The sequence below is a fragment of the Trachemys scripta genome, chromosome 3, assembly GCF_013100865.1.
Source record: "Trachemys scripta elegans isolate TJP31775 chromosome 3, CAS_Tse_1.0, whole genome shotgun sequence".
NCBI lineage: Eukaryota > Metazoa > Chordata > Testudines > Emydidae > Trachemys > Trachemys scripta.
Window position 1 is genome coordinate 8,388,051 of NC_048300.1, and position 27,886 is coordinate 8,415,936.

Genomic DNA, 27,886 nt, shown 5'->3' on the forward strand with positions numbered 1-27,886 from the left:
AAAAGGAGCTCCGAAGCCCCTGATAAACCCAACTATTTGCTGTGAATGGCAGTGAAAAGGTCTTTTTTGGTTTTGTTTACAAAGGACTCATTCATAGACACCTTTGCACAGTCTGCATTTTGCTCTCTTATTTCCCTGTGTGGTCTCTGCTTGTGGGCGGGCAGTGGGTAGAAGTGGGCAAAGCCTATTCAAGGGAATGGAAGTTTCCCATGGGCTTCAATGGACTTTGGATCATGGGTCGCTGGAGACTGCTTTGGAAATTCAGTCCCATTGTTATAAGGCTTTATCCTAATTATTAAAGCTAAATATGAACTCACGTTCTGGGCAAACATGCAGCAATTAACCCAAGAAACCTAATTTTAAAAGTGGCTTATTTTAACCTGTAATTACCTACTTCATACACTTGCGATTAAAATCTCATATGTGAGATTGACATTGTACCACCAGACTTCAGTCATGTGTGGGGAATTTCTTCTTTTCCTTTTGCATTTCTTACCCAAACGTGTTAGAAATCTCTCCATCCCCCCTGCTCATGGACTCTTCTGCCATGAACAAATGTGAGCTGGCAGAAAATGTAAAACCAGTGACATGTTAACACAGGGAAACTTGCCTTAAGCAACAACAGAACGTCGGCTACTTAACGGAGGGTGAGCAGGACTCTGTTCAGTATGGGCCTGAGCCAAAGGCCACTAAGTTAGTGGAACGACTCCAACTAACTGAAGACTTCAGTGGGCTTTTGTTCAGGCCCTACATTTGGGGATATTTTGGTGTGCTCTGAGACGGGAGGTTCCTTCTGAGAGTGGTGCCTCGTACAGCTTTCTCAAACAGGCATATTCCGTACCTGATAATGCAGCTTACTCCCCTGAGCTAGGCCCACTGAAATCCCTTTTGACATTGACCTCTGTTTAGTTTGTATTTAATAGCTCGGTGTTTGCATGTGATGCCTAATGACGTTCTAAAACATTCCTTTGTTTTTTCCTTCTCCAATTCACCCTTGCTGTAGGGGAAAGGCCGTTTATGTGTGAAACATGTGGGAAGAGCTTTGCCTCTAAGGAGTACTTGAAACACCATAATAGAATACATACCGGATCCAAGCCGTTTAAATGTGAAGTTTGCTTTAGAACATTTGCACAGAGGAATTCGCTTTACCAGCATATTAAAGTTCACACGGGTAGGAAACATTTGTTTGGAAAGTAAAGTGCATAGGATAGTAAAGTGTATCTATAGGTCTAAATCTTAGGACTGTTTAATGTTGAGGGACTCCTTTAACCAAGAACTTTTATTACTTGTAAACGTATTCACCTTTTGTAGAACTCTTAAAACTATTTTCAACCAGTGGTGGTGTTTCCTCCATTCCTTTCCTCTTACCCCATCCTCCAAAAATGTGTTCTTCCTGCTGATTGCATAGCAGCAATTAACTAGCAAGCATTTCACAGAGCTGTGCTGATACCTCCTTACCGATGCTGATGCAACATAACACGCAAAGAAGTTTATTAGTAAATAAAGAGCCGTATCCACTTTAGCTCCATTCAAAACACTGCAAAGAGCAATGTTGTCTTTGCAGACTTGTCCTCCCACCCACCTTTCCTGCCGGCTTCCTCTTCCCAGTTTGTGTTTATCTCTGCCTGTACCTTGTTCTCTGTCAATAGAAGCAAAATGGCCATGGGCACAATTGCATCTCTGCTAAGACGCAGCCTTGCTTTCCTACTGGTTCCACCTGAACCATGTAACTCTAGTCAGTGTCAGGCTGCTGCCAGCGTCTCCAAGCAAACACTGTCTACTGCCTTTGCTGATTGTGTCCTCGACATTGTCTTTGACTCTACACTCTCCTTCACCCATATCTTTTATAGCAATCGAGCTGTCTATATGGCTTCCTCCATAACTTCACCTGTATCTAGATTAGCCTCAGTTCTACCCCTACTGAAATCTTCATCCATGTCTTTATCTCCTCTTTTGTCTGGTGGAGTGTGCCTTAGTTTTCAACACTGCAGCATGGGGTGAATGTTTCTGTCTAGCTTTGCTCATGTACAAAGTGCAGCCTACACTATAACCATCTAGTTGCTTTCCACTGCAAAGCCAGCTTAATATTGTCTATAGTTATAAAATTCTCTCTAGACTATCTTCAGCTAGCTCAAAGACACTGTCTACTTTCCTCCCCTCAGCTTGTCTAGCACTGGTCTCTTCTCTGTCCCTGCACACAATCCTACCATTGATGCTAGAGCCTTCTCCCCTATATTGTCTGCCATCTGCAATACCAACCTTGTATCTCTCTGTCTCATCACATTTGCATCTACTTTCAAATTATCTGAAACCCCTACTTTCTTTCCCTGTGCTGTCATTTAACCCTGTGGCTGTTTCACAAAATGCTTTATTGGGGTAAATAATAAATCATGGGTGAAAGACGCTTTAGACTAAAGTGCATTTTACCTACTGAATGGTATTGTGATCTGCTTTGGTAGATTTAAAGAGAGAAACCAGAGGGTGTAATAAATCCCAGAATTCCTGCCCTAGTAAAATATTGATATAGGTAAATATGAAAACTCCTGTAGTTCAGGCCAGAAGCTCAGCTGATGTAAGTGCTCTGTTGGCTTCAATAGAGCTAAACCGATTTACACTAGCAGAGGATCTGCCCTGAAACTACAGAAATGATCTGTTTATCTTGCATGCATCAGTATAATTTTATGCAAATCTGAAATTCCCGCAAATGTATTTGCATGCTTTGCGAACATGCCTGCACTTGCCTAGTCAAATAAATGTGATACGAGGGCATGTTATGAAATTACCAAAGGAGCAGCACTCCAGGTACAGCTCAGAGGTCAGTCTAACCCTGTGTTCTGATTTCAGGTGAACGGCCCTATTGTTGTGATCAGTGTGGTAAGCAGTTCACACAGCTCAACGCATTGCAGCGCCATCATCGAATACACACGGGGGAGAAACCGTTCATGTGCAATGCGTGTGGGCGAACGTTCACGGATAAATCGACCTTGAGGCGGCACACTTCAGTAAGGACGGAGTCTTGTTACAGACTCCACTGCTCGTTCCAGTGGGCCTTATCTTGCATTTCAGACATGCCCGTGTAAAATGGGCCCGTTCTAGGAAAGGGCCTGTTGGCTTTAGAATACTTGAGTAAATGCATTGTCCCATTGAGGCCGACAGCTTTCCTGGGTTACAGTCAAATTAATCTCACTACTGGCAGCATAGCAAACACACAGCAGAAAGGACAGTTATTTTTCTCACTCTTTTGCTGACTCACCGTATGACCCTGGGGCTGCCATTCCCCTGCGAAATGGGAGTGATCATACAGGGGGGCTGAGAGAGACTTCACTCATCTGGAAAGATACTTTGCTTTGCCAAGTTTACACTTGATGAAATGGAGCAAGGGAGCCCATCAGGGACCTGATTGGAGCTCCCTGATTTTCTACCTGGCCCTGGGACAAGCTAGAGCAGCATTGGGGTGTTCTTTTCTGCATCAGCTTACAATAGCTCAGGCCCCTTCTCCCCCTCTCCAGAGGGCTGCCATAGGAGTCCACTTTGCTGACTGTGTGCCTGCTTCAGAATCCCCATGTAGGATGATATAGCAAGTCCCCCTCCTTTTGACACTGCCTGAGCCGTATAAAAGCGGAGGAGCAGGGCACAGAATCTGCCCCATTATTTGTAAACCTTTTTAGATCCTTGGCTGGAAGCTTCTGTAGAAAGGCAAAGTGTTGTCATTCTAAACAGCAAGTGCTGAAACTGTATTGTGTTTGTTTTTAGATACATGATAAGAATACACCCTGGAAGTCGTTCCTGGTTATTGTTGAAGGAGTGTCTAAGAACGATGAAGGTCACAAGACAGAGCTTCCTGATGAAGAGTATCATGTGTCACCTAAAATAACAGACAAGTTGCTGTCTTTTTCTGAAAATGGCCACTATCAAAACTTGACTGCTGTCCCAGGGAGTGTGACTGCACTGCACGACAACAGTTCTACCATCGTGTCAGACTGCAAATCGGATGGGACTGTGGGACCCCAAGAAGCCCTCATAGCTACCACCTTAAGTGAGCTTACGGTACTACATACACAGACAGATGCTATTCAGCCACAGCTCCATGCTCTGGTGAATATGGAATAATTTGGTATTGTTCACCAACCCAGCCTAGGCCATACCTCTAATAACTTCTGACTTTGCCAGTAACCTAGTGATGTAATTAGGAGAAAGCATAGACCCGAAAGGAAGAGGGACTAGTTGTGGATGACAGTCATGGCATTTATCTCCTCCTCGCCCTTAAAACACCACAAATCAGTAATCTTCAATTTGCATAGTCTAGCGGTAGTTCCTTTTCCCGGCTGATAGTTATTGTTCTACTTTATTCATTTCTTGATTTTTCTGTACCCTTTGTTATGAACATGTGAAATAATACAATCACTTCAGAGAGCAGTTAACTTCAAGCAGAGCATATGAAGACCTGCCATTGTTTTAATCTCTGGAAATCTGACCAGGCAGTCTCCTCTTCTCTACCCTTCCTGCAAAGGTGTGGTAAGCCCTTCTTCCTTTTGTTCAGATGGCTTGAGTGCAGTTTCCTTAAAAAGGAGGGTGTGTGGGTTTTTTGTTTTGTTTCCAATTCAATTCCACAACATGTGTGAACAAAACAGAAATATTGTGTTGTTTCTGGGCCTAACAGTTAATGGAATACACTTTCCTAGTAAAAGTTCATAAGTAGAAAATAAAATTGTTAAATTTCATTTCAGGAAGTGTTTTAATCTTGGCTTTGCCAAAGATTCAAGCAGAATCATTTTAGTATTTGGAAAAACCAATGAGAGCAAGCGTGGGAAATGCATGGAGTTACATTCCAATCGTTTTTATTTTTCTGTTATATAATAGCTCATATACTGTTATGGAACGCACTCCCAATAAGAAGTGTCAGTTGTGAATTAGCAGGATTACTAATCTAGTGATTAAAATAACTCACTAAACAATAAAGGTACATTACTGCTTCATTGTCACCAACTTTTACACTAAATTTGCACTCTCATCTTGCAACTGGCTCTACTGGTGCAGGTCCGTATTGAGTAATGTGGTTCCATTTGAGCACAGGGGTGTCTCCTGATGGATTCATTTGTGGGATAGGGGCCGTGGGGTACAGGTGATAAGTGGGATACATTAAGGCCATTCAAGTAGTTTCAAGCTCCAAATTTTACTTTTGAAAAGTTTTTACGAAACTTGTAAAGAAAAACATCTTTGTGGTTATTTCAAGAAGCCTTTTCTAAGAGTCAGTGTTGGAAATGCAACCACTGCAGCTTTGGGCTAGTGCCTGGAAGTGCCCAAGCTGAGGCACATGCCAAAAATAAATGAGGTCAGTGCTGATGTTTACATTTTTAAAGCTTTTGTTTTCCTGATTAGAATGGTATTTAGTATCTGAGGTGAAAAATTTAGCAGGAAGATATTGACAATGTGCCTTTTTTAAATGTCAAGGAAAGGTAGTGCTTGCTCCAAAATCCATTAAGGCAGTAGGAGTCTTCCCATTGATTTCAGTGGGCGTTCGGAGCAGGCTTTCTGGGTTGAATTCTGCAAGCTATGCCCCCATGAATGATCTGATTGTCAGTGGCACATCTCATGGATGTTGTGTTAACCTGATAAGAGATTGCAGGATTAGACCTTTCTGTGGAACCCCCTTTCCCCTCATCTTCTACAAAAATCTGGTCAAGTTCAGGGTGTTAGTTTTTGACTAATCCTTGTTTTACAATGAGAATACACTGCTCTACAGCCAAAATGCTTCTGAAATAAATGTAGTCAAACTTTACTAATTCTGGGTCACTGAGAAAGAAAATGATGCTTAAAATTGTTGATTGGCTCTAGTTTTCAAGATATGCTATTGGGTCAGTATATATGATCCTTGACTTGGGAATGGCGGAGGATAAGTGAGTTATAAAGAGAAGGGATCTCACTTTAAACCAGAAATGACTAAAATACATCTTTGACTGGATCTATGAATAAATCTGTGACTGGGTTTGGACAGTACTTGCTTTTTAGGCAAAACAATGAATGATGCAATTCATATCATGTATGACACAATACCAGCTTCAGATTGCATCATGTTATTCCTAGAAGTCATGGATGATGCAATCATAATGAAGCTTACATCATTCTGCTGAACAAATTGCCCTATATCAGCTCTAGAAATCATACAGTGTTGTGCTCTCTTATTTGTCAGTGTTTGATTTTGCAAAGGGACACATTTCCGTTTAGCCAAAGTGAGCAGAGATGCCTCGTACTTGTGTGAACAGTGCAGATAACTTCTGCTATGTTTGTGGTGAAGTGACTTTTGCATCACAAAAGCGCAGTATAACCACTATGGTTAAGAAAGCCTATCCCCTTTATTTTGGCTGCAAAATTGGAGATCAGGACAAGAGGTGGGCCCACACATATGCTGCAACACTTGTGCAACAAATCTTCGCCAGTGCTTGAACAGGAAAAGGAAATCTGTGCCAATGATTTGGAGAGAGCTAACAGATCATACCAGCAGTTGTTACTTCTGCATAGTGCCTCCAGTTGGGAAAGGTGTGTCAAAGAAGAAAAAGTGGACTGTGCATTATCCAAACATTCCATCAGCTATACGCACAGTACCCCATGGAGAAGGACTGCCGGTTCCTGATGCACCAGAATCATTCTCACTTGGGTCAGACGAGGAAGAGGATGAAACTTCTGGTCCTGAACCATCAATGTCACAGGACCCACATTTTCTCCCATCCTTCTTCTCTGAACCACACCTCATAACTCAAGGTGACCTGAATGACCTTGTCAGGGATTTGGAACTACCCAAGAGTAAGGCAGAGCTGTTGGGCTCCAGACTACAGCAGTGGAATCTCCTGGCAGGTGATGTGAGGGTTTCTATGTTCCCTTACCGTCAAAAGGATCTTCTCCCATTCTTCTTCATGGAAGGTGATCTTGTAGCCTGCAACAACATCGATGGTGTGATGGCAGCCCTCAACATCGTTCACGATCCAAATGAGTGGAGACTGTTCGTTGATTCATTGAAGGCGAGTCTTAAAGCTGTTTTACTGCATAATGGCAATGTTTTGCCATCAATTCCAGTTGGTCATGCAGTCCATATGAAGGAAACCTATGACAACATGAAACAGCTTTTGAGGTGCATAAACTATGACCAACATCAGTGGCAGCTCTGTGGCGATTTGAAGGTTGTTGCTCTCTTGCTTGGTTTGCAGACTGGATACACAAAGTACTGCTGTTTTCTCTGCGAATGGGATAGTCATGCAAGAGATTCCCACTACATCAAGAAAGATTGGCCACTCCGACAGTCATTGGAGCCTGGGAGGAAAAGTGTTCAGCATCCACTACTTGTTGAATCAAGGAAGATTTTGTTACCACCCTTACACATCAAGCTGGGTCTGATGAAGAACTTTGTCAAGGCCATTGACAAAACACAAGCAGCTGTCAAGTACCTCTGTGGAAAATTTCCAAGTTAAGTGAAGCTAAGATAAAGGAAGATGTCTTTGTTGGTCCTCAGATTCGTGAACTTCTTCGAGATGATGCATTTGACCATGCATGGCGTGGCAAGGAAAAGACGGCATGGAAAGCCTTCCAGTTAGTGGCAATAACTTTTCTCTGAAACAACAAGGCAGACCACTACAGGTTGTTGGTGGAAAACCTCCTCAAGGCATACAAAAGCTTTGGTTGCAACATGTCACTAAAGATACATTTTTTGCACTCTCATCTAGATTTTTTTCCCACCGAACTGCGGAGCAGTGAGCGACAAGCAATTTCACCAGGACATTGCAACAATGGAGAAATGCTATCAGGGCAAATGGAGCCCATCAATGCTTGCAGACTATTGCTGGACAGTGACAAGACATGCTCCATTTAATGAATACAAGAGACAAGCCAAGAAGCGCCGAGTAGACACTGAATAGGACTAAACTATGTACATGATAGTTTTTTGCCTTTTGTGTCATAATAAATGTTATTTATATAACCCTTTAAAATCGGCAAAAGTGTTACATAAACAGGACAGGTGAAATATTATGTAAAGCAACAATAAACATGAAAAAACCTAGATTTACAATTTATGATTAAAACTCTACTCTCTACACAATATACATAGACATAAAATGTAAAAACTTAAATATCTTAAACAGTAGCCAATCAGTTGTTTTAATTGTTGTATTTGAATTCAGCACAGCAAAATACATAAGAAATAGCACATTTTATCTCTGAAACAGACGACTTCTCAAAAATTGTAGACCAGTGATATCTTACAGGCAGTAAGGGGAACACAAGTGGGATGTCTCAATACACCCAGTTTCTTTCCATTGCAAGGGGTTTTACTTTCCAAGTTAGGTTAACTGAACATGAATATATACATTTTCCCTCACTAAGAATAAACTATCATTTACAATTTTTTGTCTTTTGTGAGCAAATTACATGTGTTGGTGTGTTTCACTGAGCAGAGGCTGATTGTGTCAGTGAAGAAGGCTTGAGCCTGTTCCCGCTGATTTTAAGTGGAGCAGAATTAGCCCTATAGTTAAGAGTATTTTAAGATGAAGCTTTCAACAATTAAACAACTTAATCCCACTTGCCTTTTTTCCAAACCATTTTAGATCAGTATAGTTTTGTGCTTTTGGGAGCATTGGTCAAGTTGATTACAAAGTATCTTGCTACTAACAGAGCGATTAACTATTCCAAATTGGGCCAAATCTTCAGCTATGTCAGTTTATAGCAGCTGAGGATCTGCCCTTCTGATTTTTGCAGATATTAAATTTTTTGGTGAAGGTTTCTTAACTTTTTTTTTTTTTTTTAGAAGCAGTTTGAGAAAAGCTTGCTGAAAGTTAAGCACAATCCATCACTATGGCCCACTCCTAAAAGACTTACTGGTAGGCAAAGCAATAAAAATAACCAAACTGTGGACCAGAGTTTTGGGGGTTTTTTTGGAACCTTAAAGGAGCTTCTGATGTTACCTTTGACCCTAGCTTAATCCAGGAAAAGGGTTTAAAAAAAATAGCTTTCCAGGAGGTTATATTTGACATATTTATTCAAACATTGTGTTCCTTTTGAGTGTTCAAATGATTCCTAATGACCAGTGTACAGTGTAGATATATTTAAATCCTGAGTATTAGTACCTGTAGACAAAGGAAATTTTTGTATTCATGAATGTATGGAAGTGAGTAACCTGTACAAACTATTAAATCCTTTTAAAATATTGAACTATATTGCCCTTTTTGTAAGTGACTTGCTTGGAGTACCAGACATTCCTCTTCCCTTGGACCTATGCATTGTATATTGCAGAGATCTTATGATTACAGTAGCAGGCCCCTGGGTATTATTGCAGTAATTCTTCAGCAGTTGCTACTGATCACCTGGTGCCTTAGGCCTAATCATTCCATTGTTCAGTACTCTGTTTTGCTTCCATAGTGCTGATTAAAATTATTGCAGGAATGTTATAACATGCATCAGAAAACTCTACAGGACTCATCTCTTATTTTCACAAGTGAACAAAGTCATAGTGTAAGCCTACAAGAATTTTAGTTGTACAGACTTATTTGTATGTAGGATAGCTGTTCTGTGCCAGGTGAAATTCAGTGCACAGCATTCTGAAGAGTTACACACTAAATATGCAGAATCTGGAACCACTTGCTGCAGAGCACTCTTTGAAGGAAAGGGGCTTTACTGTGAAAAATACAACTATCAAACCAGGGAGTTTAAGTGCATACCACTAGCCATTCAGCAGAAAAGAATGCATCACAATTACTTAATTTTTATTTTATTGATTCACACAAAACAATCTGTTCCTGCTAAGGCCATTTCATTATTAGTTTTCATAGTACAGATTCTTGACCTAGGGGGAGGAAAAACAACAGCCTGACAGATTTGCTCTAGGATTTGAAAACTGGTACATCACAGCTTACATTACAGACAACATGCTGCTCTACAAAATCACCAAGGTTTGCATTTAGACAAAACTATTACATTATAGAGCGCATTAATAACAGATCACAGATTAGTACATAAGCAATTTATGCATACTATCATAATTGTGCAAAAATACTGTTTTTAGGTCCTGGAAAAATAAATTAACCACAAATGTAACCCGTGCCAAGTTGTGTTTTTAAACAAAAGCTTTTCCACTATTTCTGTATTAACAAAATGTGCCTAGTGTGTGATGATACCTGTGTAGGATTTTCGCTGAGCTGTGTTTTATCTGATCTCAAATTATAGGTACTATGGCAAGACTAGATGTAAGCAAGAACTATGTTATGAAACATGAAAAAACTAATGCCCCTCTATTAAACAAAGCTTGACATCTCATTTCTTCTTATACAAGTGCTTTTTCAAATATTTAGGACTACGGTAGCCTTTTGTTTTTCTAAACGTAAGCATGCATATATTTTCCTCTCTGCGTTGTCTCTGTAGAGAGACAGCTGAGTCAACACAGATACAGCACTCAGGTGTGACAAATCCACCCCGGAGCAACAGCTTTGGTGACCTAACCCCCCTGTCGATGCAGTTAGATCAACAGGAGAATGCTTTTATCAGCTTCCGTACTAGTGCTCAGGGCCATGGTTTTCCTACAGTGACAGAAATAGCTGTAGGCTGCATCCACACTATAGGATTATGTTGGCATATATCTGTTTAAAGAAAAGTCAGATTTGTTCAGGCATGGTTCCCTAGAGGGAGACCCAAGTCAGCCATTTCTAATGTGACCAGCCACTGTAAGCAAGTGTTAATCACACAAGTTGCAGCTTTTTAACTTTTCCTAACATATTTGAGTCTGTTGCTCATCAGAGCCAGCTCTTCCCAGTCCCCTTTTGGCCACACATCTCCATCGGACAAACCTAGCACGTTTTCCCTAAGATTTTCAAATTCTCGAGGAGGGGGAAAACGATTTTATACAATTTCAATGATAACTCACTAGTGGTGTTCATTCCAGTTACAAGAGAATCACACTCACTACAGCGCACAAAGCCCTCCCTCGTTTAATTTCTAAATACATGTCTAGAAAACAATCAAGTAGAAGAAAGTTTAAATTGATTGTTGATATGAGTCAAAAAACATCTTTCCTGGAATGTATTATCTCATTTGGTCTCCCATCTGACATTTTCTATAAACAAATGCTAGAAGTGTGCTGGCTTGCTAGGGTTACTATACAGCCGGCAATAGTCATTCAATCCCATTTTATTAAGGAAAGCTAGCCACACAAACCAAAAAAAAAAAAAAAAACCCAGATTCATAAAGATGACAAAAATGAAAGCCAGCTAGAACCCTGTTTGGAATGTGGGTCGGTCCATGCAGATTTGTGGCAGGTCTTTCCTCCAAAAGAGATCAAAGCCCAACCTAGGTCATAGATGATAGCAGTACAGATACCAACTATGGGATACTAGTGTTTTCCTACTTTAGAGTATCCAATATTTATAAGGTCAAATGACTAGCAGCATTTATGCAAAATAAAATAAAGCTAGTAGCCTTTCATTATGTATGCAGCCCTGGTGATACAAGAATGAAATAATTCCTACAGCTTATTGGAACTGCACGGAAATATTAAGCCATAACACTGAAACTGCATATGGTCATGAGCCTATCTCACTGTCATACATATATTGAATATAGATAGCTTGTCTACGTCTCTCCATTGAAACTAGGAGCCACACACACACACGGATTCACAGATCATTTTTAATTTCTACATAGTTTTAAAACAAGTCTGGGCAAGCTGTTGTCCAACAGTGCTGAAGGAGGGTATCTTAGCTAAGATAAAGCCTAATTCAATAACTATTGACATACATACCATTGACACAGCTTTGCCAACAGCACAAAGGGAAGGAAATAGTGTTCTGACATATACAAAAAACCTGCAGCAAAGACAATAGCAGGAACTTAGGTAAATGAAAAGTTAGAAAAATATATTATTACCTGTTAAAGTCATCTTAGGGCGGGAGAGATGATATGCACCAAAAAATAACGTAAGTGGAAAAATATATCCAAGAAAAAAAATAGAAGAAACTTACATTTCATATATAGTTCTTAAATAGAAAATACATGATAAGCTAGGTCCTATTTAATGAATGGTTTAGGGAGAAGGTAATTGAACATTATATGCAGACCCCTCACCTATGAAGATTAGTGTTTTTAGACCCAGGTCATTATGTATTTATTCATGCGCACACGTATCTGTATAGTATATACACACACACTGTATCTAAAAATCACAAGCATTTCACTAGCATCATTAAAATAGCTTGATCATTTTAAAAACAAAAATCTACATGTCTCACTAAGGTCCATTAAAAACCACAGAACTTTAGCAATACATTAGCATTAGATCAGAAAATATTGTATGTACTGTATGTCATGGATAGATATTTACAAGCATGGATCAAAAGTGTTGAAGACGATGAGCTAGTAGAGAAATGGCGGCAAAAAAAAAAAAAAAGTTAAAAATGAAAGACTTTTGGCTCATCAGCTACCAAAAATAAAGATTTTTGCCACAAGCATTTCTTTCACTGATCTCAAAAGTCTTGTGAATCCCTCTATTGCTCTCATATGGAAGATCTGTCAGCAATACCTAGGAGTATCATTTCTTATCCATCCATGTCATCAAAAAGACACCAGGATACTAACAATACAAGTCATTTGGTTCATAAGCAACAAAATTAAGCTAGGTGTAGTGTCAAGTATCCCATAATGGTCCATGGCCATTACACAAAAACAGATTATTTAGGAGTTAGGCAACATGCCACATATACCACAAATAATTCACTTTAGGTCTCCGTCACCATCTCCTTGAAGTGATTTTTTGATGCGAAGCAACATAGTCGTAAGCCACTGATCCAAGCGAGATATGGAATCAAATTCCTTAACCTAATTGGAAGGAAGTTTAACACAGTTTAACAGAGGGCAAACGGGAATATTGCTATCACTACTCCTAGCAGTAAACTGTGTGCTACATTTCATTTGCGATTCATTTGTTTACATTTCTGTTCGTTAAATATTCCTTAAACCACTATACATGTAGTAAAGGGCTGAGCCAAAGCTCATTAAAGTCAGTGGGAATTTCAAATATCAAGCACAAAGAGGCCAGGTTTGTTGGAAAAAGAAGGGAAGAGGAAGGAACTCGAATGGAGAGTAAAGAGTCCTCAAAATGCAGTGATGACCAGTAGTGGAGCCCTGGTAATTTAGAAGAACCTCACCCAAGTTTTTTTTTTTAAATATATTATTATACTTCAATGGGACTTGAGCGTGTGCTTCAGTGCTTTGCTGATGAGGGATGGTTTGCTGGATAGGGACCTTTAGACATTTTCAGCTGCTTTGTACTGCTGCAGTAGCCCAAGGCAGCCCATGCCCACTGGTGAATATGGCCTAGAGATGTTGAAAAACTCTTGGGACCTGGTCGGCTACTGCACTGATTTCAGCGGCATTGCACTGTAAAACTGGAGTAACACAGTAGTGAATCAGGCCCTTAGATTGTAAACTCTTTCCATCAGTTCCTCATTTACACTGCTCTGTTTACCCTTCCAAAGCGGTGTGAAGTGGCTTCAGTGTACGTGGCAATCAGACCCTTTGCCTGTGTGTTTCGTACAGCACAGAGGATGCTGCCAGTGCTCAAAGAATAACAGTGCCCAGGAACGCTTGTGCAAGTAACTGAGCATGCAAAATTAGCATGCAAAAATGAAGACTTAGCGGGGGGCTCCTTTGAACTTTGGTCCCAGAATAGTCTGCCACAAATGGATCAGTGCACAACTTGACTACTTACTGCCTCAGTGTACGCTTCACAGTTTTGGTCCTCATGGGCTTCCAGCAGTTTCTAACAGAATTACAGTCAAGGGTTATACATTAATATTGAAAATTTATCACTTCAATTTACAGCAGACTCAGCACACGTCGTCTGGGTATTCTGTAACCCTGTGGTCTACAGATTATATCTAACGCTTTTCTCCATTAAGAAACCAAAAGAGATCATAAATATCCAATGCTTGCACTTCACACAGACCGATGAACTCCTGAACCTGTTTAATCCAGCAATATACAGACAGTGTCTGATACTATCCAACAGGCCCTTTGGATCTATTGTTATAATATTTGCTTACATAAATATCTACTTTCATTAAGATTATAATTTGTCTCTTCTAATTGCCTCCCCAGTTACACAAGTTCTGTACAATTCATGTGGGTGTTCTCTAATATATACAAATAATATGAACAGATTAGCAGGATATGGTAAGGGAAAGTGCAATTTTTTTATTTTCCGACCAATAACTCAACTTTCAGTGCAACTGTATTTAACATCAGTTCTACTTACTTTCACTAGCTTGCACTCTCGCGAATCTGTGAATGCTGGGAACATTTCTTCATACTTCTCAAGAGCAAGCTGAAACAGAGAAGCTAGCTTTTCAGTTAAAATTACTAGAAAAAGCAACAATTAGGTTTCATCTAAATACAAGAGTTATTCTCATACTTATTGTCTTTGTTGCAGTGTATTAGGGTTAGGTTACATAAACAGCCTAACATAACAGATTCCCAAGAACACAAGGAAATTCAGATTTAAGGTCCAAACTTGGTCTTTGCCTAACTGGGAATGTGTCTAAAGTGTTGTAAGGGAGGAAGCAAAATAATGTGCTGGAAGGCTTATTTAAGTGTCAAACCCTGTCATTGCGACAGGCGATGCTCCTGCCCCAGCTAGTCACACAGCCTCTAAATAGGCCGTCCCCTTTCCACCTCAACTAACTTACATTTCTACTGGAGGGAAAAAGAAGGTCACTGTTTTGAGGGAGGATGCGGGAAAGGAGAGTTTGGATCTACCTTGAGAGAACTCCAAAAAAAGAGGTCATTTCCCTTTCTTCCCTGCAGATTTTAGGAGAAACTAGACACAACGGAGACTGCAGAGCTAAGGGACGCCTTCCGCAGTCCATGGGAGAAAGTACACGCTGCCTCTTAAGCAGAAGCCAGGCATGCTGTGGTCTGTTATTTTTTCAGCTTGAGCTATGACTTTAACGGGCTCTGTTGCTTTCAAGGTGTGTTGGATCAGGTCATGCAGGTGCAAGTCAGGTCATACATCCCTGGCCTGATCCAACACACACTGCAATCAACAGAACTATCCCGACTGACTTCAGCAGGTGCTGCACCAGAATGTTAATTACCTGACTGAGCCAGCAAGTCAGGGGCAGTACTTAGGTGCCTACAAAACAAAAAAGAGCAATTCAATTACAGGCAGGATGGAAGTCAGCCCCTGATCAAGATGGGTAACAGAAACAGGCTTCCTTTTGGAGACGCTTAAATCGTGCCCTTTTTATGGGACTGTGCCCACATGATGATTGTTTTATTTCGAATAGTATGGCGCTAGACAGAGTTTATGGGCCTGATTTTAATACCCGCTTCCCTTTCTTTTGCAAATAATTGCCGGCACTATTTTATGGATATGAATGTGGTCATCTGTGCCTCTGCTTGAACTGTGGTAGTTATATCTCTACATGCCTTTGTCTGCACCCAAAACTAAGGGCGCCTCCTATTGTTGGCAAGCATAAAAAGGAAATCTGGCTTTGAAAAACAGGGCCCGCCTTAGCAATGATTCCCATACAAAAATAAAAGTCAATTGTTCTTTTCTAATAGGAATGCACTGGCGTAGCTCAGATCCTACGGTGAATGTTTAATAGTAATCACTGCACAGCGAGAGAGAATGTATATTTCACCCCCAGACTGTGGAAAGGGGAGATAGTTCAGTCACATTACTTGTATTGCAAAATGTCATGTAAGTGATACTGTACATCCTAGGAGAACACACTAGAGGTCACTAACCTTAGCATTCAGCTCATCCACAATGAAGTGGCAGAGAGCAGCTTTAAAGAAATACTCTTTTGCACTGTACTTGAGCAAAGGATTATCCATGGTATTTGTTCCAACCTAGATATCAAAAGTGATAGTGACAGTCAGGTTATCCGGTATCTTTTCTTTGTAAGACAAGAACTAAAAACCCCAAAGTGATCAAAATTACATGCAAGAGCTCACACATGTTTAACAGACTGGATTAAGCAACAGAGGGTCCTGCGGCACCTTTAAGACTAACAGAAGTATTGCAGCATAAGCTTTCGTGGGTGAATGCCCACTTCGTCAGACGCAAGTGGGCATTCACCCACGAAAGCTTATGCTCCAATACTTCTGTTAGTCTTAAAGATGCCACAGGACTCTGTTGCTTTTTACAGATTCAGACTAACACGGCTCCCCCTCTGATACCAGAGTGGATTAAAAACATGCAACAAATACCAGATCCTAAGAAAAAGCAACAGCTCAACAGGTTTCATCTAGTACAACAAAATTCCAAAGTGAAACAAATCAGTCACAAATATTTGTATATATAAAATAATAAAGTGATGACTAAAGTTCCCACCTATTGTTGGTTGTAAAGACATGTGTGTGTCCACACCCCCATCTACCCTCTCCATGCAGCACGTCAATGCTGTCCAATATTTAGGAGAACGACCACCCAGAACAGAAAGGTGATTCTCTCTGTTCCTCCAGGTTGCTGAGCGCTCTCTGCCTGATCCAGCAAAGCACTTAAGCGCGTGCTTAGCTTTAAGCACAAACACTCCCCCTAAAACCAATGGGCCTGCTCACGTGCTGAAGGAAGTTGGTGGACTGGGGACAAAGTGCTCAGCACCTTGCAGGACAGAGCCCTCACGGAAGAGGCGTGAGACTGCACGTGTGTGTGCACGTGTAGGATTTTAAAAGAGCACTGATTCTGGGGAAAACCACACACTCTCCCTCTAAGTGGTGTTTTGTACACTGCTCCAGTCATCGGGGATGCACTCCAGCTAAGCTTTTCTGGCAGCCAATTGGAACCTAGCACCTCTTATAAAGCAGAATGCTGCTGGCAAAGGAAATCCACTCTAGCACCTCCACCAGGTTTGTCTGGCGTTACAAACTGATGTTCTGGAGCATGTTACATAGCACTATACAGACACACAGAGGCCAAATCATGGCTGCCCTGCACAGGATCAGTAGAAGAGGAAGGAGAGTGAAAGGAATTGGTTTCCTACCACTGCAGGCCCATGCAGGAGGCAGACATCATTTGGATGGCTGCAGTCCTAGAATGCAGGAGGTTCTGTGCGGTCAGCAATATTCCAGACCCCAAAAGGGCCATATATGGACTGGGAAGAACATGGCTGTGGCTTCATGTCCCCTGCGCACTAGCTCTCGGCTGCTGAGTACTGGGGAGAGCAAATCTGCAGAGCAGATGCAGTAACTGTCACCAGTCAGCATCCCTGGAGGCATGATGTCTGCTCTTTCATAGCACAAGCCTAAGACTCCAGCTACCCCTACGCTACAATAGTTTGCTTCCCCGCATCTTAACGTTTTAGGCCTGATTCAGCAAGGTGCAGGGAGCCCTCAACTCCTATGGAAGTCAGCAGGAGTGGGGGATGCTCAGTAATTCTAGATCAGATGCCCACAGAGCTCTATTTATTGTGCACTGCTTCACGGGTACAGCCTCTCCCGAAGTGCCTCTGTTTGCCATTTGATGCAGACTAGGGAACAGGGATTTGATTCTGTGATACCCTGTACAAGTATTGGGTCCCTAAAGCGTTCAAAAGCAAAGAGCTGATTTAAAATACTCCCAGCCAAAAATCATTACAACGCAATAGCTAAGTTTGCAAATCGGTATCGATGAAAACAAAACAGGACATTCTTACAAAAGGTAAAACATGTATAAAAATAAAAACTTTGAAAGCCAGGAAGTTCACAGATTAGGTCCCACAAACAACCTTAGCTGACCTCACACCATTGGTCATCCTCTAGCTACCTACCAACCCTCATGTCTGGAAATTCTGAACACAAAGGGTGATATCGTAGCAGCAAAATCTCTATTAAAATGATCCACTCAAGTGCATCGGCTGCCAGCTGGTCCGCTAGGGATTAGCTGTAGCCATGCAGTATAATTCCTAATTACTTCACAGATTCTCTTGATTACTACTGCTATGCACTAGATCTCAATTAGCACTCAAGCACGAACAACATTTGAGATTCCAGCCATAAGACTATTTTGCGGTGTGGGAGAGGTGGGAGGAAGAAAGGAGAGACTTGGAAACACAAGGCATAATTAGCTTTTGGGAAAGTTTTCTAACTCTGCAATCTCATGTCAATCACCCTCAAAATTTTACCTGATAGGTAGCCCCCACCTCCAACCCAAGAAGTTATAGGCGTTCCAAACTAAGCTTAGAAAGTAAGTTAGAATTTAACCTTGGAACAACTCATAGAAGCAGTATCTGCACTAGCAGTATTTATGCACTAGATCTCAAAGAAGTCTGGAACCGACTAAGTTTGAAGTGTCTAGGCCAAGCCAATTCCTAGATATAGTTTGACACACACAAAAAAAAACACTCACCTTTTCAAAAAGTAAAATATATTACATCTCTCAGAAATTACATCTCTCAGAAAATTTAGAGACAAGGTGGGTGAAGTAATGTCTTTTATTGGACCAACTTCTGTTTGGTGAGAGAGAAGTTTTCGAGCTAATACAAAGCTCGTCTTCAGGTAAGAAGAACAGATGCAGTAACGCTCACCAGGTAAGAAATGCTTTGTGTAAGCTCAAAAGCTTGTCTCTCTGACCTACAGAAGTTCATTCAATAAAAGATATTGCCTCACCCACCTTGTCTCTCTAATATCCTGGTACCAACATGACTACAGTAACACTGTATATATCTACCAGTAATGGCTCATCTGATTCACAGCATAGTTTGACAAAAAGAATTCTACTTGACAAAGTCCACATGTGAAATTTCACATCCAGTTCAGTTGTATGGAATGGGCAAAATCTCTGTTACAACGGGAAAAACTAGTTGCAGCCTCAACTATTGAGAGAATGCTGATTCTTTCCACAATTAGGGCAGGAAATGATCTCTTTAGTCCACATTCCTGAGACCAATGCAAGATTTAGGGCTTGTCTACGTTGTCCCGCAGTTTGGACTACAGGACTGGAAATAACAGTGCACTAACGCATTAATGCGGTCCTGTTTGAAGAGGACTATGTTAACATGAACTAGGAACCCTTTAGTTCATGCCTGCAGTGTCCATGAGGGAGAGTTACAGTGCAGCACGTTAGTGCTCACTGCTATTCACAACCCCATAGTCCAAACTGCGGGGCAGTGTAGACAAGCCCATAGGGTTCCAGTTTTAGTGACCAGAGGTCCTGACCCAGGCATCAGGAGCAGCATACAATATGGCAGTTATGCGACTTCTTATAAAAAGAGTCTATATACGAACCTGCTCGTAGATTTCAATTGCCTTCTGGTACTGCTCTAATTGAGCAGCATATGCAGCCACCTTCAGCAGACACCTGTTAGCTGAACTAGAATCAAGGACTTCAGTTAAAATAAGGAATGGTCAGTACCTAGTGGTAAATGTGTCAATTTCCCTACTTCTCTAGCGGATACACTCACTAGTTCATGGATGTGAAAACATTACCCAGTAGTTACCTATCAGTGTTTTAATACTTTTGCTATTTTTAATATACTCATTTTTCTAAGATCATATGTTGAATCTGAAAGCTTTCTGCAAATCTACAGAAAGTTCTCTTCCCAGTGACCTACGGTATGATATTCAGCCCCCAGGAGACTAGAAAGCATGTGCATTGAACATTTCACAGTATATGGAAGTCAAACATTACAATCTAAACAAAGTCAGAAATCAGTTTTCACATGCAAGCACCTTAATAGGTCTCCAAAGATCTTAATTTGAATACTCATATTGACAGATAGGTAAGTGAATGGTGACAATCTCAGCATCTTAATGCAGGATTTGGACATCTGATTAAAGAATTCACAAATTAGGGGAGGCAGACAATACTTGCACATCTTATTATAGGAAAGAAAAAAGAAGGATAAATCCAGACTGTAAATCTTCCTTGTTTAAAATAACTATTCTATGAAGAAGACTTGCCTGTTGGATTCTTCTCCTTTGTAGTAATCTGCAGCTTGTTCATAATGTGCAATTGCCTAAAAGACAGACACAAACATTTTTCTCTCAACATGTTACTTTAGAGATGAGATTTTTGGGGAAGATCGTATTTACAAAGATTAGAATTTTTCAAAATTCCTCAGGTGGTTTTAGAGGGGATACCATGACATCTCATTTGTATTGTCCCACAGGATTATACCAATATTGAAACACTGCAACCCATCCCGAATGAACTCCGATTAAGAGCTCGATTCTGCAAACTGGACTACTGACTATAGCTCTTACTACTGTATGTAATCCCACTGAAATCAAATGGAAAGCTTTGCAGACAGCCGGGAGAAGGGAAGAACGGAGAGGAGAAAGGCCCAGGAGTGCCAGCAGGAAAAGGAGAGGGAGATGCCCCAGGCCATAATGGGGCTTCTCCGCAGCAAACACAAATGCTGCAGACTCTTGTGGACCTACAGGTTCAACAATCCCAGGCTCACCTCCCTTTGCAGTCCATGCAGAACTCCATTGCAGCATCCACCCTCCACATTCCACATGGCATCAAGAGCCGCCGCCCTACGCCTCTACCACTCCACCCCAGGAGACATTACGGAAAACCACAGCTTCACATACCCTGACCTGTGACCGCCACAGTAGCTGCGTGTGTGGCTAAAATGGCCATGAATGTTCTTTCCTCTTGAAAAGTTCCATTCTATTAATTCATGAAGTTTTTAACGTCTTTGCTTTTAAATTGCACAGATTTTTCTTTTCACTGATTTTGTTACTGAATAAAATTCTATTGTTTGGAAAATAATTCATCTTTAGTAGTTCAGCGGAGTGCCTAGCAGTTCTGAAATCACCTACTTACTTGTTACTGCGCAGTGTGACAACTCACAGGATCAGTGACCTACACGGTGTAATAATGATACATGTACAGCAAGCACTGCAAAATTAATACGTGCACTGACAATGGTATAGTCCAACATGTACCCCCAACACCACACAATTCCTAATAGTGCTTCTTCAAAGCCTCTCTGAGTCATATAGCTGCGATAAGCTCTTCTAACAGCCCTTGTATCTGGCGGTTTGAACTCAGCAGACAGCCTCTCCACCTCTGCCCTCCATCCCAGTGGCAACCTTTCCCCCTTTGCTTCACAGATATTCTGTAGGACACAGCAGGCAGCGATAGCCATTGGGATATTTTTCTTACTGAGATCCTATCTTGTGAGTAAACAATGCCAGTGTCCCTTCAATCTGCCAAAGGCACATTCAACTTCATTCTGCACCTGCTGATCTGGTAGTTGAATCTTTCCTTGCTGCTGTCAAGGTGGCTGGGATATGGCTTCAAGAGTAAGGTTCAGATTTTGTCAGGGATATTTTTAGTAAAAATCACGGACGGGTCATGGGCAACAAAGCCCGTGACCTGTCCATGATTTTTACTAAAAATATCCCTGACAAAATGGGGAGAGAGGAGGGTCCAGCACCCATAGCAACTAGGGGCTCTGGGGTCCCTGCTCGGCCCGCCATGGCTGGGCAGAGGCAGGGAGGCTCCTTCGGCCTGCAAGAGCTCTGGGGAACCCCCACCGTCCGTGGGGGCTGGGAGCTCAAGGGTCCCCTTGCTGCCCAGGGCTAGGAGCTGGTGAGGGCCCGCTGCCAGCAGTGGCTGAGAGCTGCGGGGCTGCCTGCTGACAGCTCCAGCCCTGGGGCACAAAATGTCACGGAGGTCTCTGGAAGTCATGGATTCTGTGACTTCCATGACATCTGTGACATAATCGTAGCTTTATTCATGAGCCACCAGAGCAAGGGGTAGGCTAGGTCCCCCAGGATCACGACTGGCATTTCAACGTTGCCAATGGTTATCCGCCGGTCAGGAAAACAAGTCCCTCCTTATAGCTTTCTAAAAAGTCCTGTGTTCTTAAAGATGTGAGTGTCATGCACCTTCCCTGACCAGCTCACACTGATGTCAGTCAAGTGTCCCCAGTGATCCATCAACGTTTGCATAACCATACAAAAGTAGCCCTTCTGCTGATGCGCTCTATGGCAAGGTAGTCTGGTGCCAAAAGAGGGATATGAGGGCCGTTTATTGCTCCACCACAGTTCAGGAACCCCATTGTTGCAAATCCATCCACTATGGCCCGCACATTGTCAAGAGTCACAGTCCTGCGCAGCAGGAAGAGATGAATGGCCCTGCACGGAGGCTTGCATTACAGTCACTTGCATGACAATGGCCCCTGCAGTGGATTTTCCCACTCCAAACCAATTCCCCACTGTTTCCATGGTGCGATCACTCACTACCCCATTGTCAGTGCAGCTCTCATTTTGGGGTCCCTGCACTGGAGGTCTGGGGCGAGCTTGGCTCACAGATCTGGGAATGTGGCCATGTTCTGCAGCCACTGTTCATCATTCCAAGCCTGCATTACAATGCAATCCCACCAGTAAGTACTCGTGTCCAGAAGCAGCATGCCACCATCTCCAGGTGCTCCGTGAATGCCAACAACCTTGAATTGGTGCTCGCTATATCTCACAGCAGTCTGTCCTCCAAGCAATCGTCATGTTCCCCATTGATTTGGTTATTCTTGAAGCTCTGGACTGCGTGTCCTGTGCTTGCAATGCTTACAGCAACAGTGCAGAGCTGTGCAGGCTTCCGTGATTCAGTCAGAGATGGCGGATAGCGAGGAGAGCTATGTAGGTTTGTGGGATTTTGAAAAAAGGAGCAAAAATGATGGGATATGAATGACATTACGGGATGGAGACAGTTACATGCTGGGAAGCTGACCTCTTGCTCCGAGTCACCCCCTGCGCAACTCGTTTAGGCCCCATCATGCATTGCAAAACTTCCCAATAGACAGTGCACTGGACAGTGGCGGGTTGCACACTGGGACTCCTACCCATGGTGCACAACATTGTGCATCGACAAACGCACTCCTGGTGAGCACATGCATCACCGACACAAGGAGCCAAGTATGCACACGCACAAGCAATATACTAACAACAGCAGCTAATGCCAACATAACTTGGGTCGACTAAAGTTGGTAGTGCACACATGGCCTTAGAGGAAAGACAGATATCAACTGGACTCACTAAAAATATCACTTCCCATGACAAACCGCACTTTCCTTGTAGGGTAAAGGGAAAGAGAGTCTCTCATCAGAGTCTGTTAGCTCTGACATGCTTCACATCCAAGGCTGCAGGCATCACAGACATCCTATCACACTGCTGCAATGATTTGTCAAATCCTATTAAATGTGTGTAGCTTGATTGTCCAAAAGAGCTGTACCATATAAACAACTTCTGTGCAATTCACACTTTCCTGTCAGTTTTTCATAAACACTTTGAAACTGACCGACAGTGCATCATCCTCATCAGGTCTTAAATGGGGCCTGGGGTATTTCAAGAGCACTCGCGTAAATCTAAAAGTGACTTGCTCAGTCCATCTGCTTCAGGCCTCCATATGAGAGTCAAGCTTCCACTGATGATCATAAGGAAAGGAAGAGGTAACTTAAAAACATGGAAGAGAGGGGGGGAAAGAGGCACATCAAAGGCAAAGACCAAACAACTCATCAGTGAGCCTTGATCCTGGTATCACTTGTACCAAATTTAACTACACTAACTTCACACAAGTTACTCCTGACATATACCTACATCAGCAATATCGAAAACAAGCCTAGAGACTAAGTTCCTGGAAGAGCCTGATTCATGCAGTTCCGTAGGCCAGCAGGGTGAAGTTTCATAATCATACGCAGTTCTGATAGCACATTCAAAAGTACAGTTTCAATGAAAAGTTCTAACAGTTTAATCAGCTTACCTTTTCAATATCTACCAGCTCGGTCTCATAAATCTCTGCAATGGTGATGTGATGCTTGGCTGCAATCGTAAATCGGCCCTAGGACGGACAATTAAAAAAAGATATACAGGGTTTTTTTTCCCCCTCTCTCCTTCAAGTACATGCGGCATTTATTACTTTTAATAGAACAATGATTTAATCAACTAGTTTAAATAAAGAGGCTTCAATCTAAGTTGCCACACATTAGGATACCAACCCCAACTCCTCAAAGCAATACAATTTCTTACCAGGTCTGTGTAAATATCGATGGCTGCATTTAAGCAGTTCATAGCCTCTGTAGCGTAAGCATTCAGGAAAAACAATGAAAAATAAAATCAGCTGAGACATCCAGACATTGTGCAACAGTTCGTCTTTCACCAAGACAAGGCAGTAGTTCTGCTGTGACTGTCTGTTCTGACCAGAAACCTAAACAGCCAGCTCCTCAAACAACCAGCTACCCAGGCTCTGAAACTGCAGACATACATTTTAATGCCCCAAGTGTTACACATACAAAAACCTCTGAGATGTGTGAACTAAAAGAGCATTTGTATTGGCAAATCTAGTAAACATATAATGCCAAATTCCATGGAGAAATGCACAATGTACAAAGTGATTCCATGGAGAAATCCTATGTACAAAGTGATTTTTCCCAGACCAAAATTTTGGCTTTGAAAAGTTACACATTCAAAAACTAGCATGTGCAAAAAACTGTATGCCCAGTCTCTTAGTTTGCTTTTGAAAATGTTGTCCAGAAGAAGCAAGCTTTTAGTATACTCAAATACCTAGTGAATACACAGGAACTCTGTCAATATTCATAAGAACATAAGCATGGCCATACTGGATCAGACCAACAGTCAAACTAGACCAGTATCCAGTAGTCCGACAGTGAGGGAATGAAAAGAACAGGGCAATTAGCAAGTGATCCGTCCTGTTGCCCACTCCCAGCTTCCAGCAGTCAGAACCATTGACGGACCTATCCTCCATGAATTTTTCTAATTCTTTTATGAACCCCATTGTAGTTTTGGCCTTCACAACATCCCCTGGCAATGAGTTCCACAGGGCTGACTGCACATTGTGTGAAGAAGTCCTTCCTTATGTTTGTTTTAAACCTGCTGCCCATTAATTATGTTGGGTGACCCTGGTATGTGTGTTATGTGAGAGGGTAAATAACACTTTCAGATTCACAATCGTCACACCCTTCATGATTTTATAGACCTGTCATATCCCCTGTACTTGACTCTTTTTTTTAAGATGAACAGTCTCAGTCTTGTTAATCTCTTGTCAGATGAAAGCTGTTCCATCCCCCTATTCATTTTTGTTGCCCCTCTCTGGACTTTTTCCAATTCTAATATATATCATTTTAGAGATGGGGTGACCAGAACTGCACGCAGTATTCAAGGTGTGCATGTTAACAAATACAGTTATTTGGAATCCAATTGTGTCCATGTGGTTTCCCCATATTCTTAAGGCTGTGAGAGACAAAGGACACAACATACAGGTTGTTTGAACACATCTTTGCCCATGAGCCGGTGTCTTTTCTATCCCTAAGAGAGTTTTGCGATCTTTCCCCTTTCATTCCCTCCCGCCACTGAAAAGTCCAAACGGAAAGCTGAACAAGTCTCCTTACTTGAATCTGTCAATGATGTTTCCATAGGAAGTCAAAGGGGTCACTGTTACTTAATATGAAGCATCTTTCATGCTGTCTACCATAATTCTAAATCCTACTGGCTGAGAAACAGACCAGGGTCCAAATTCTGCTCTCAGTTACACCAGGGTAAACCCAGAGTAATTCTGTTTAAGCTACTGGATTCACTCCAGATGTATACAGGTATAAACAGAACACAATCTGGTTCACAACTGGCATCGACAGAGACAAAGAACTACACCTCTACCCCGATATAATGCAACCCAATATAACACGAATTCGGATATAACGTGGTAAAGCAGTGCTCCGAGCGGGCGAGGCTGCGCACTCCAGCGGATCAAAGCAAGTTCGATATAATGCGGTTTCACCTATAACACAGTAAGATTTTTTGGCTCCCGAGGACAGCGTTATATCGAGGTAGAGGTGTACTTCTTTAGACCTGTAAATCCCCAAACACACAAATGGGTAAAACCAGACCTATCATGACCAATCTTATTTCAATAGGCTCATGAAAAAATTTAATCAGATTGCTTCAACCCAGTACAGACATGATAAATTTAGCATTAGTTGCAGAACATGAATGAGGAAACAGGCCTTAAGCAAACTATTTCTTGCCTCGCTACGAAATGCTCACACTCCAAGACCGTACTTAAAGTGCTTTATAGAAAACTACACTGAAGATCTTAAACCAAATACCTGGCTTACAAAAGGAAGCCAGCCTGCCAGTTACTACACAACTAACATGATTTGTATATTCCTGTACAGTATTTCATTTGCCTTACCTTGTGGATCTGCCTTTTTGTAAGCATTCCCAGCATCCACAAAACCAATGGCTGCATCATGTTTACTCTGTAGTTGCATATGGAGCTTGGCTGCCTGACAAAATGCATTTCCTGCAGCTAGGAAAGAAATAAATCGAAAGAGATTAATATTTCCAGTCTCATTTAATAAGCATGAATGTATGGCCGTGCCGACAGTAAAAAGATGAGCATGTACTGCTTTCCACTACCTGAAGAACGTGAATAGATATGGCGATGATGCAAGTGGAGGAAAAGGCACACGAATTCCAGTGACCAAATCATGCTCTCAGCTACACATGCTTGTGATTTGTGGAGAACTGCTATCCTTAAGTGTGCAAAATCATGGTGTTAAGAACACATATGGCCAAATTTCAATGGACCTACACAATTATAATTTTTTGACTGTGCACCCTGATGCGCAAACAAAAAACTCTGTATTTGTATGCAAAAATCAGGTCACCATCCATAAAACTACCCCATTTGCTCAGACAAATGTTTTCTTCCATGCACGGAAAGAGAAACATGCAGTGTAGGAGGCCCACTGAAAATTTAAGGTCACATTTTCAAAGAGACAGCTTTCCTTTTGCAGCTGCAATTTGCATATGCAAAATCTGTACCCTCACTTTTATGTCTGAAATTGGATGGTGTATTCGACTCTGAATACTTCACCTCTACCGGATTTGTATGTGCAATCAGGTAGTCAGAGGTGGATCACATAGATGTACTTTGACTTGCCACTGCAATTAATTCTGTGGGTGTCAAACTGCAAATGGAAACTGCACCTGAGAAAAGGGAGGCTGAGACCTATCCCTTTTTGAAATTTTTAGTTCCTGCAACTTGATGGTAGATGAAGCAATAAAATGACTGTTTCTTACTCCTGAGGGCATTCTGCACCAAAAATATAAAAATTCTTCACACAGTATTTTAAAATTCTGCAAATTTTATTTGTCAAATGAATGTGGAGGCTCCAGCATGGCACTGGGGAGCACAGGCCACTGGCTGCACAGAGGTGGGAGATCACTGTGCAGCTCCCACCTTGGGACACAGACTCAGTGGTGAGGCTGCACCCAACTCTGACACAGCACAAGGACCGGGCCTGCCCAGAAACACCCCAGGGCCCTGCCCCTCCATGCCAGGTGCACCAGGTGTGAGCAGACAAGCTCAGCAAGGCAGGATCCAAGTGTGGAGGGGCTCAGTGTGGGGGGGGATCCAGGTGTGGGTTGAGAGGGTTCTGTGTGGGGCAATCTGGGTACGGGTGGTTCAGTGGGGGGATCCGGGTGCAGGGGGGGTGGATGCATAGGGGCTTGTTGGGGGGTTCTGGGTGCAATGGTAATGGGACTCTGCAGGGGGGTCCAGGTGAAGGTGGTTGGGGCTTAGCAGGGCAAGTCTGTGTGTATGTGTGGGGAAATAGAGCTCGGCGGGGGTCCAGATGCTGTCCAGTGGGGGGCTCAGTAGAGGGTCCAGATGCTGGGGGAGTGGGGCTCAGTGGGGAGGGGATCCAGGTGCAGCTGGTTGGGCCTCGGTGGGGTGGCTTGTCAGGGTGGTCCAGGTGCAGGGGGAGTGGAGGGGTTCTGAGTGTGAGGGGGTGAGGTTTGGGGGGGGTCTGGATGCATGGGGGTTGGGTGGATGGGGGAGCAGCTCCCTGTACAGGGATCCCTCTCCCTGCAGCTGAGGCGCAATGGGTGCAAGAAGTGGCAGCGG

The 27,886-nt window shown here is 42.3% G+C and overlaps 2 protein-coding genes across 5 annotated transcripts in view; one reads left to right on the top strand and one right to left on the bottom strand.

Annotated features, from left to right (window-relative positions):
- Window positions 1–20,721, top strand: part of GZF1 (GDNF inducible zinc finger protein 1) — a 34,012-nt gene extending 13,291 nt beyond the window's left edge. For 2 of the 3 annotated variants that reach the window (XR_004644918.1, XR_004644917.1), the window contains exons 4-7: window positions 1,004–1,171; window positions 2,845–3,002; window positions 3,754–4,510; window positions 20,124–20,721. Coding sequence is in view for 1 of the 3 variants with exons in the window: in XM_034764081.1 (XP_034619972.1) it covers window positions 1,004–1,171; window positions 2,845–3,002; window positions 3,754–4,110 (683 nt within the window). In the remaining 2 variants the exon portion in view is untranslated. Of the gene's footprint in view, window positions 1–1,003; window positions 1,172–2,844; window positions 3,003–3,753; window positions 5,825–20,123 lie in introns of those variants that run through there. The other variant, XM_034764081.1, reaches the window with a different exon arrangement.
- NAPB (NSF attachment protein beta) overlaps window positions 12,010–27,886 on the bottom strand; it is a 33,739-nt gene continuing 17,862 nt past the window's right edge. The window contains exons 3-11 of one of the 2 annotated variants that reach the window (XM_034764082.1): window positions 26,168–26,284; window positions 23,989–24,035; window positions 23,723–23,800; window positions 19,915–19,970; window positions 19,240–19,324; window positions 15,781–15,885; window positions 14,288–14,356; window positions 13,742–13,792; window positions 12,010–12,849 (exon numbers count right to left, since the gene is read on the bottom strand). In XM_034764082.1, coding sequence (XP_034619973.1) covers window positions 12,745–12,849; window positions 13,742–13,792; window positions 14,288–14,356; window positions 15,781–15,885; window positions 19,240–19,324; window positions 19,915–19,970; window positions 23,723–23,800; window positions 23,989–24,035; window positions 26,168–26,284 — 713 coding nt within the window. In that variant the 3' untranslated portion in view covers window positions 12,010–12,744. The remainder of the gene's footprint in view (window positions 12,850–13,741; window positions 13,793–14,287; window positions 14,357–15,780; window positions 15,886–19,239; window positions 19,325–19,914; window positions 19,971–23,722; window positions 23,801–23,988; window positions 24,036–26,167; window positions 26,285–27,886) is intronic. The other variant, XM_034764083.1, reaches the window with a different exon arrangement.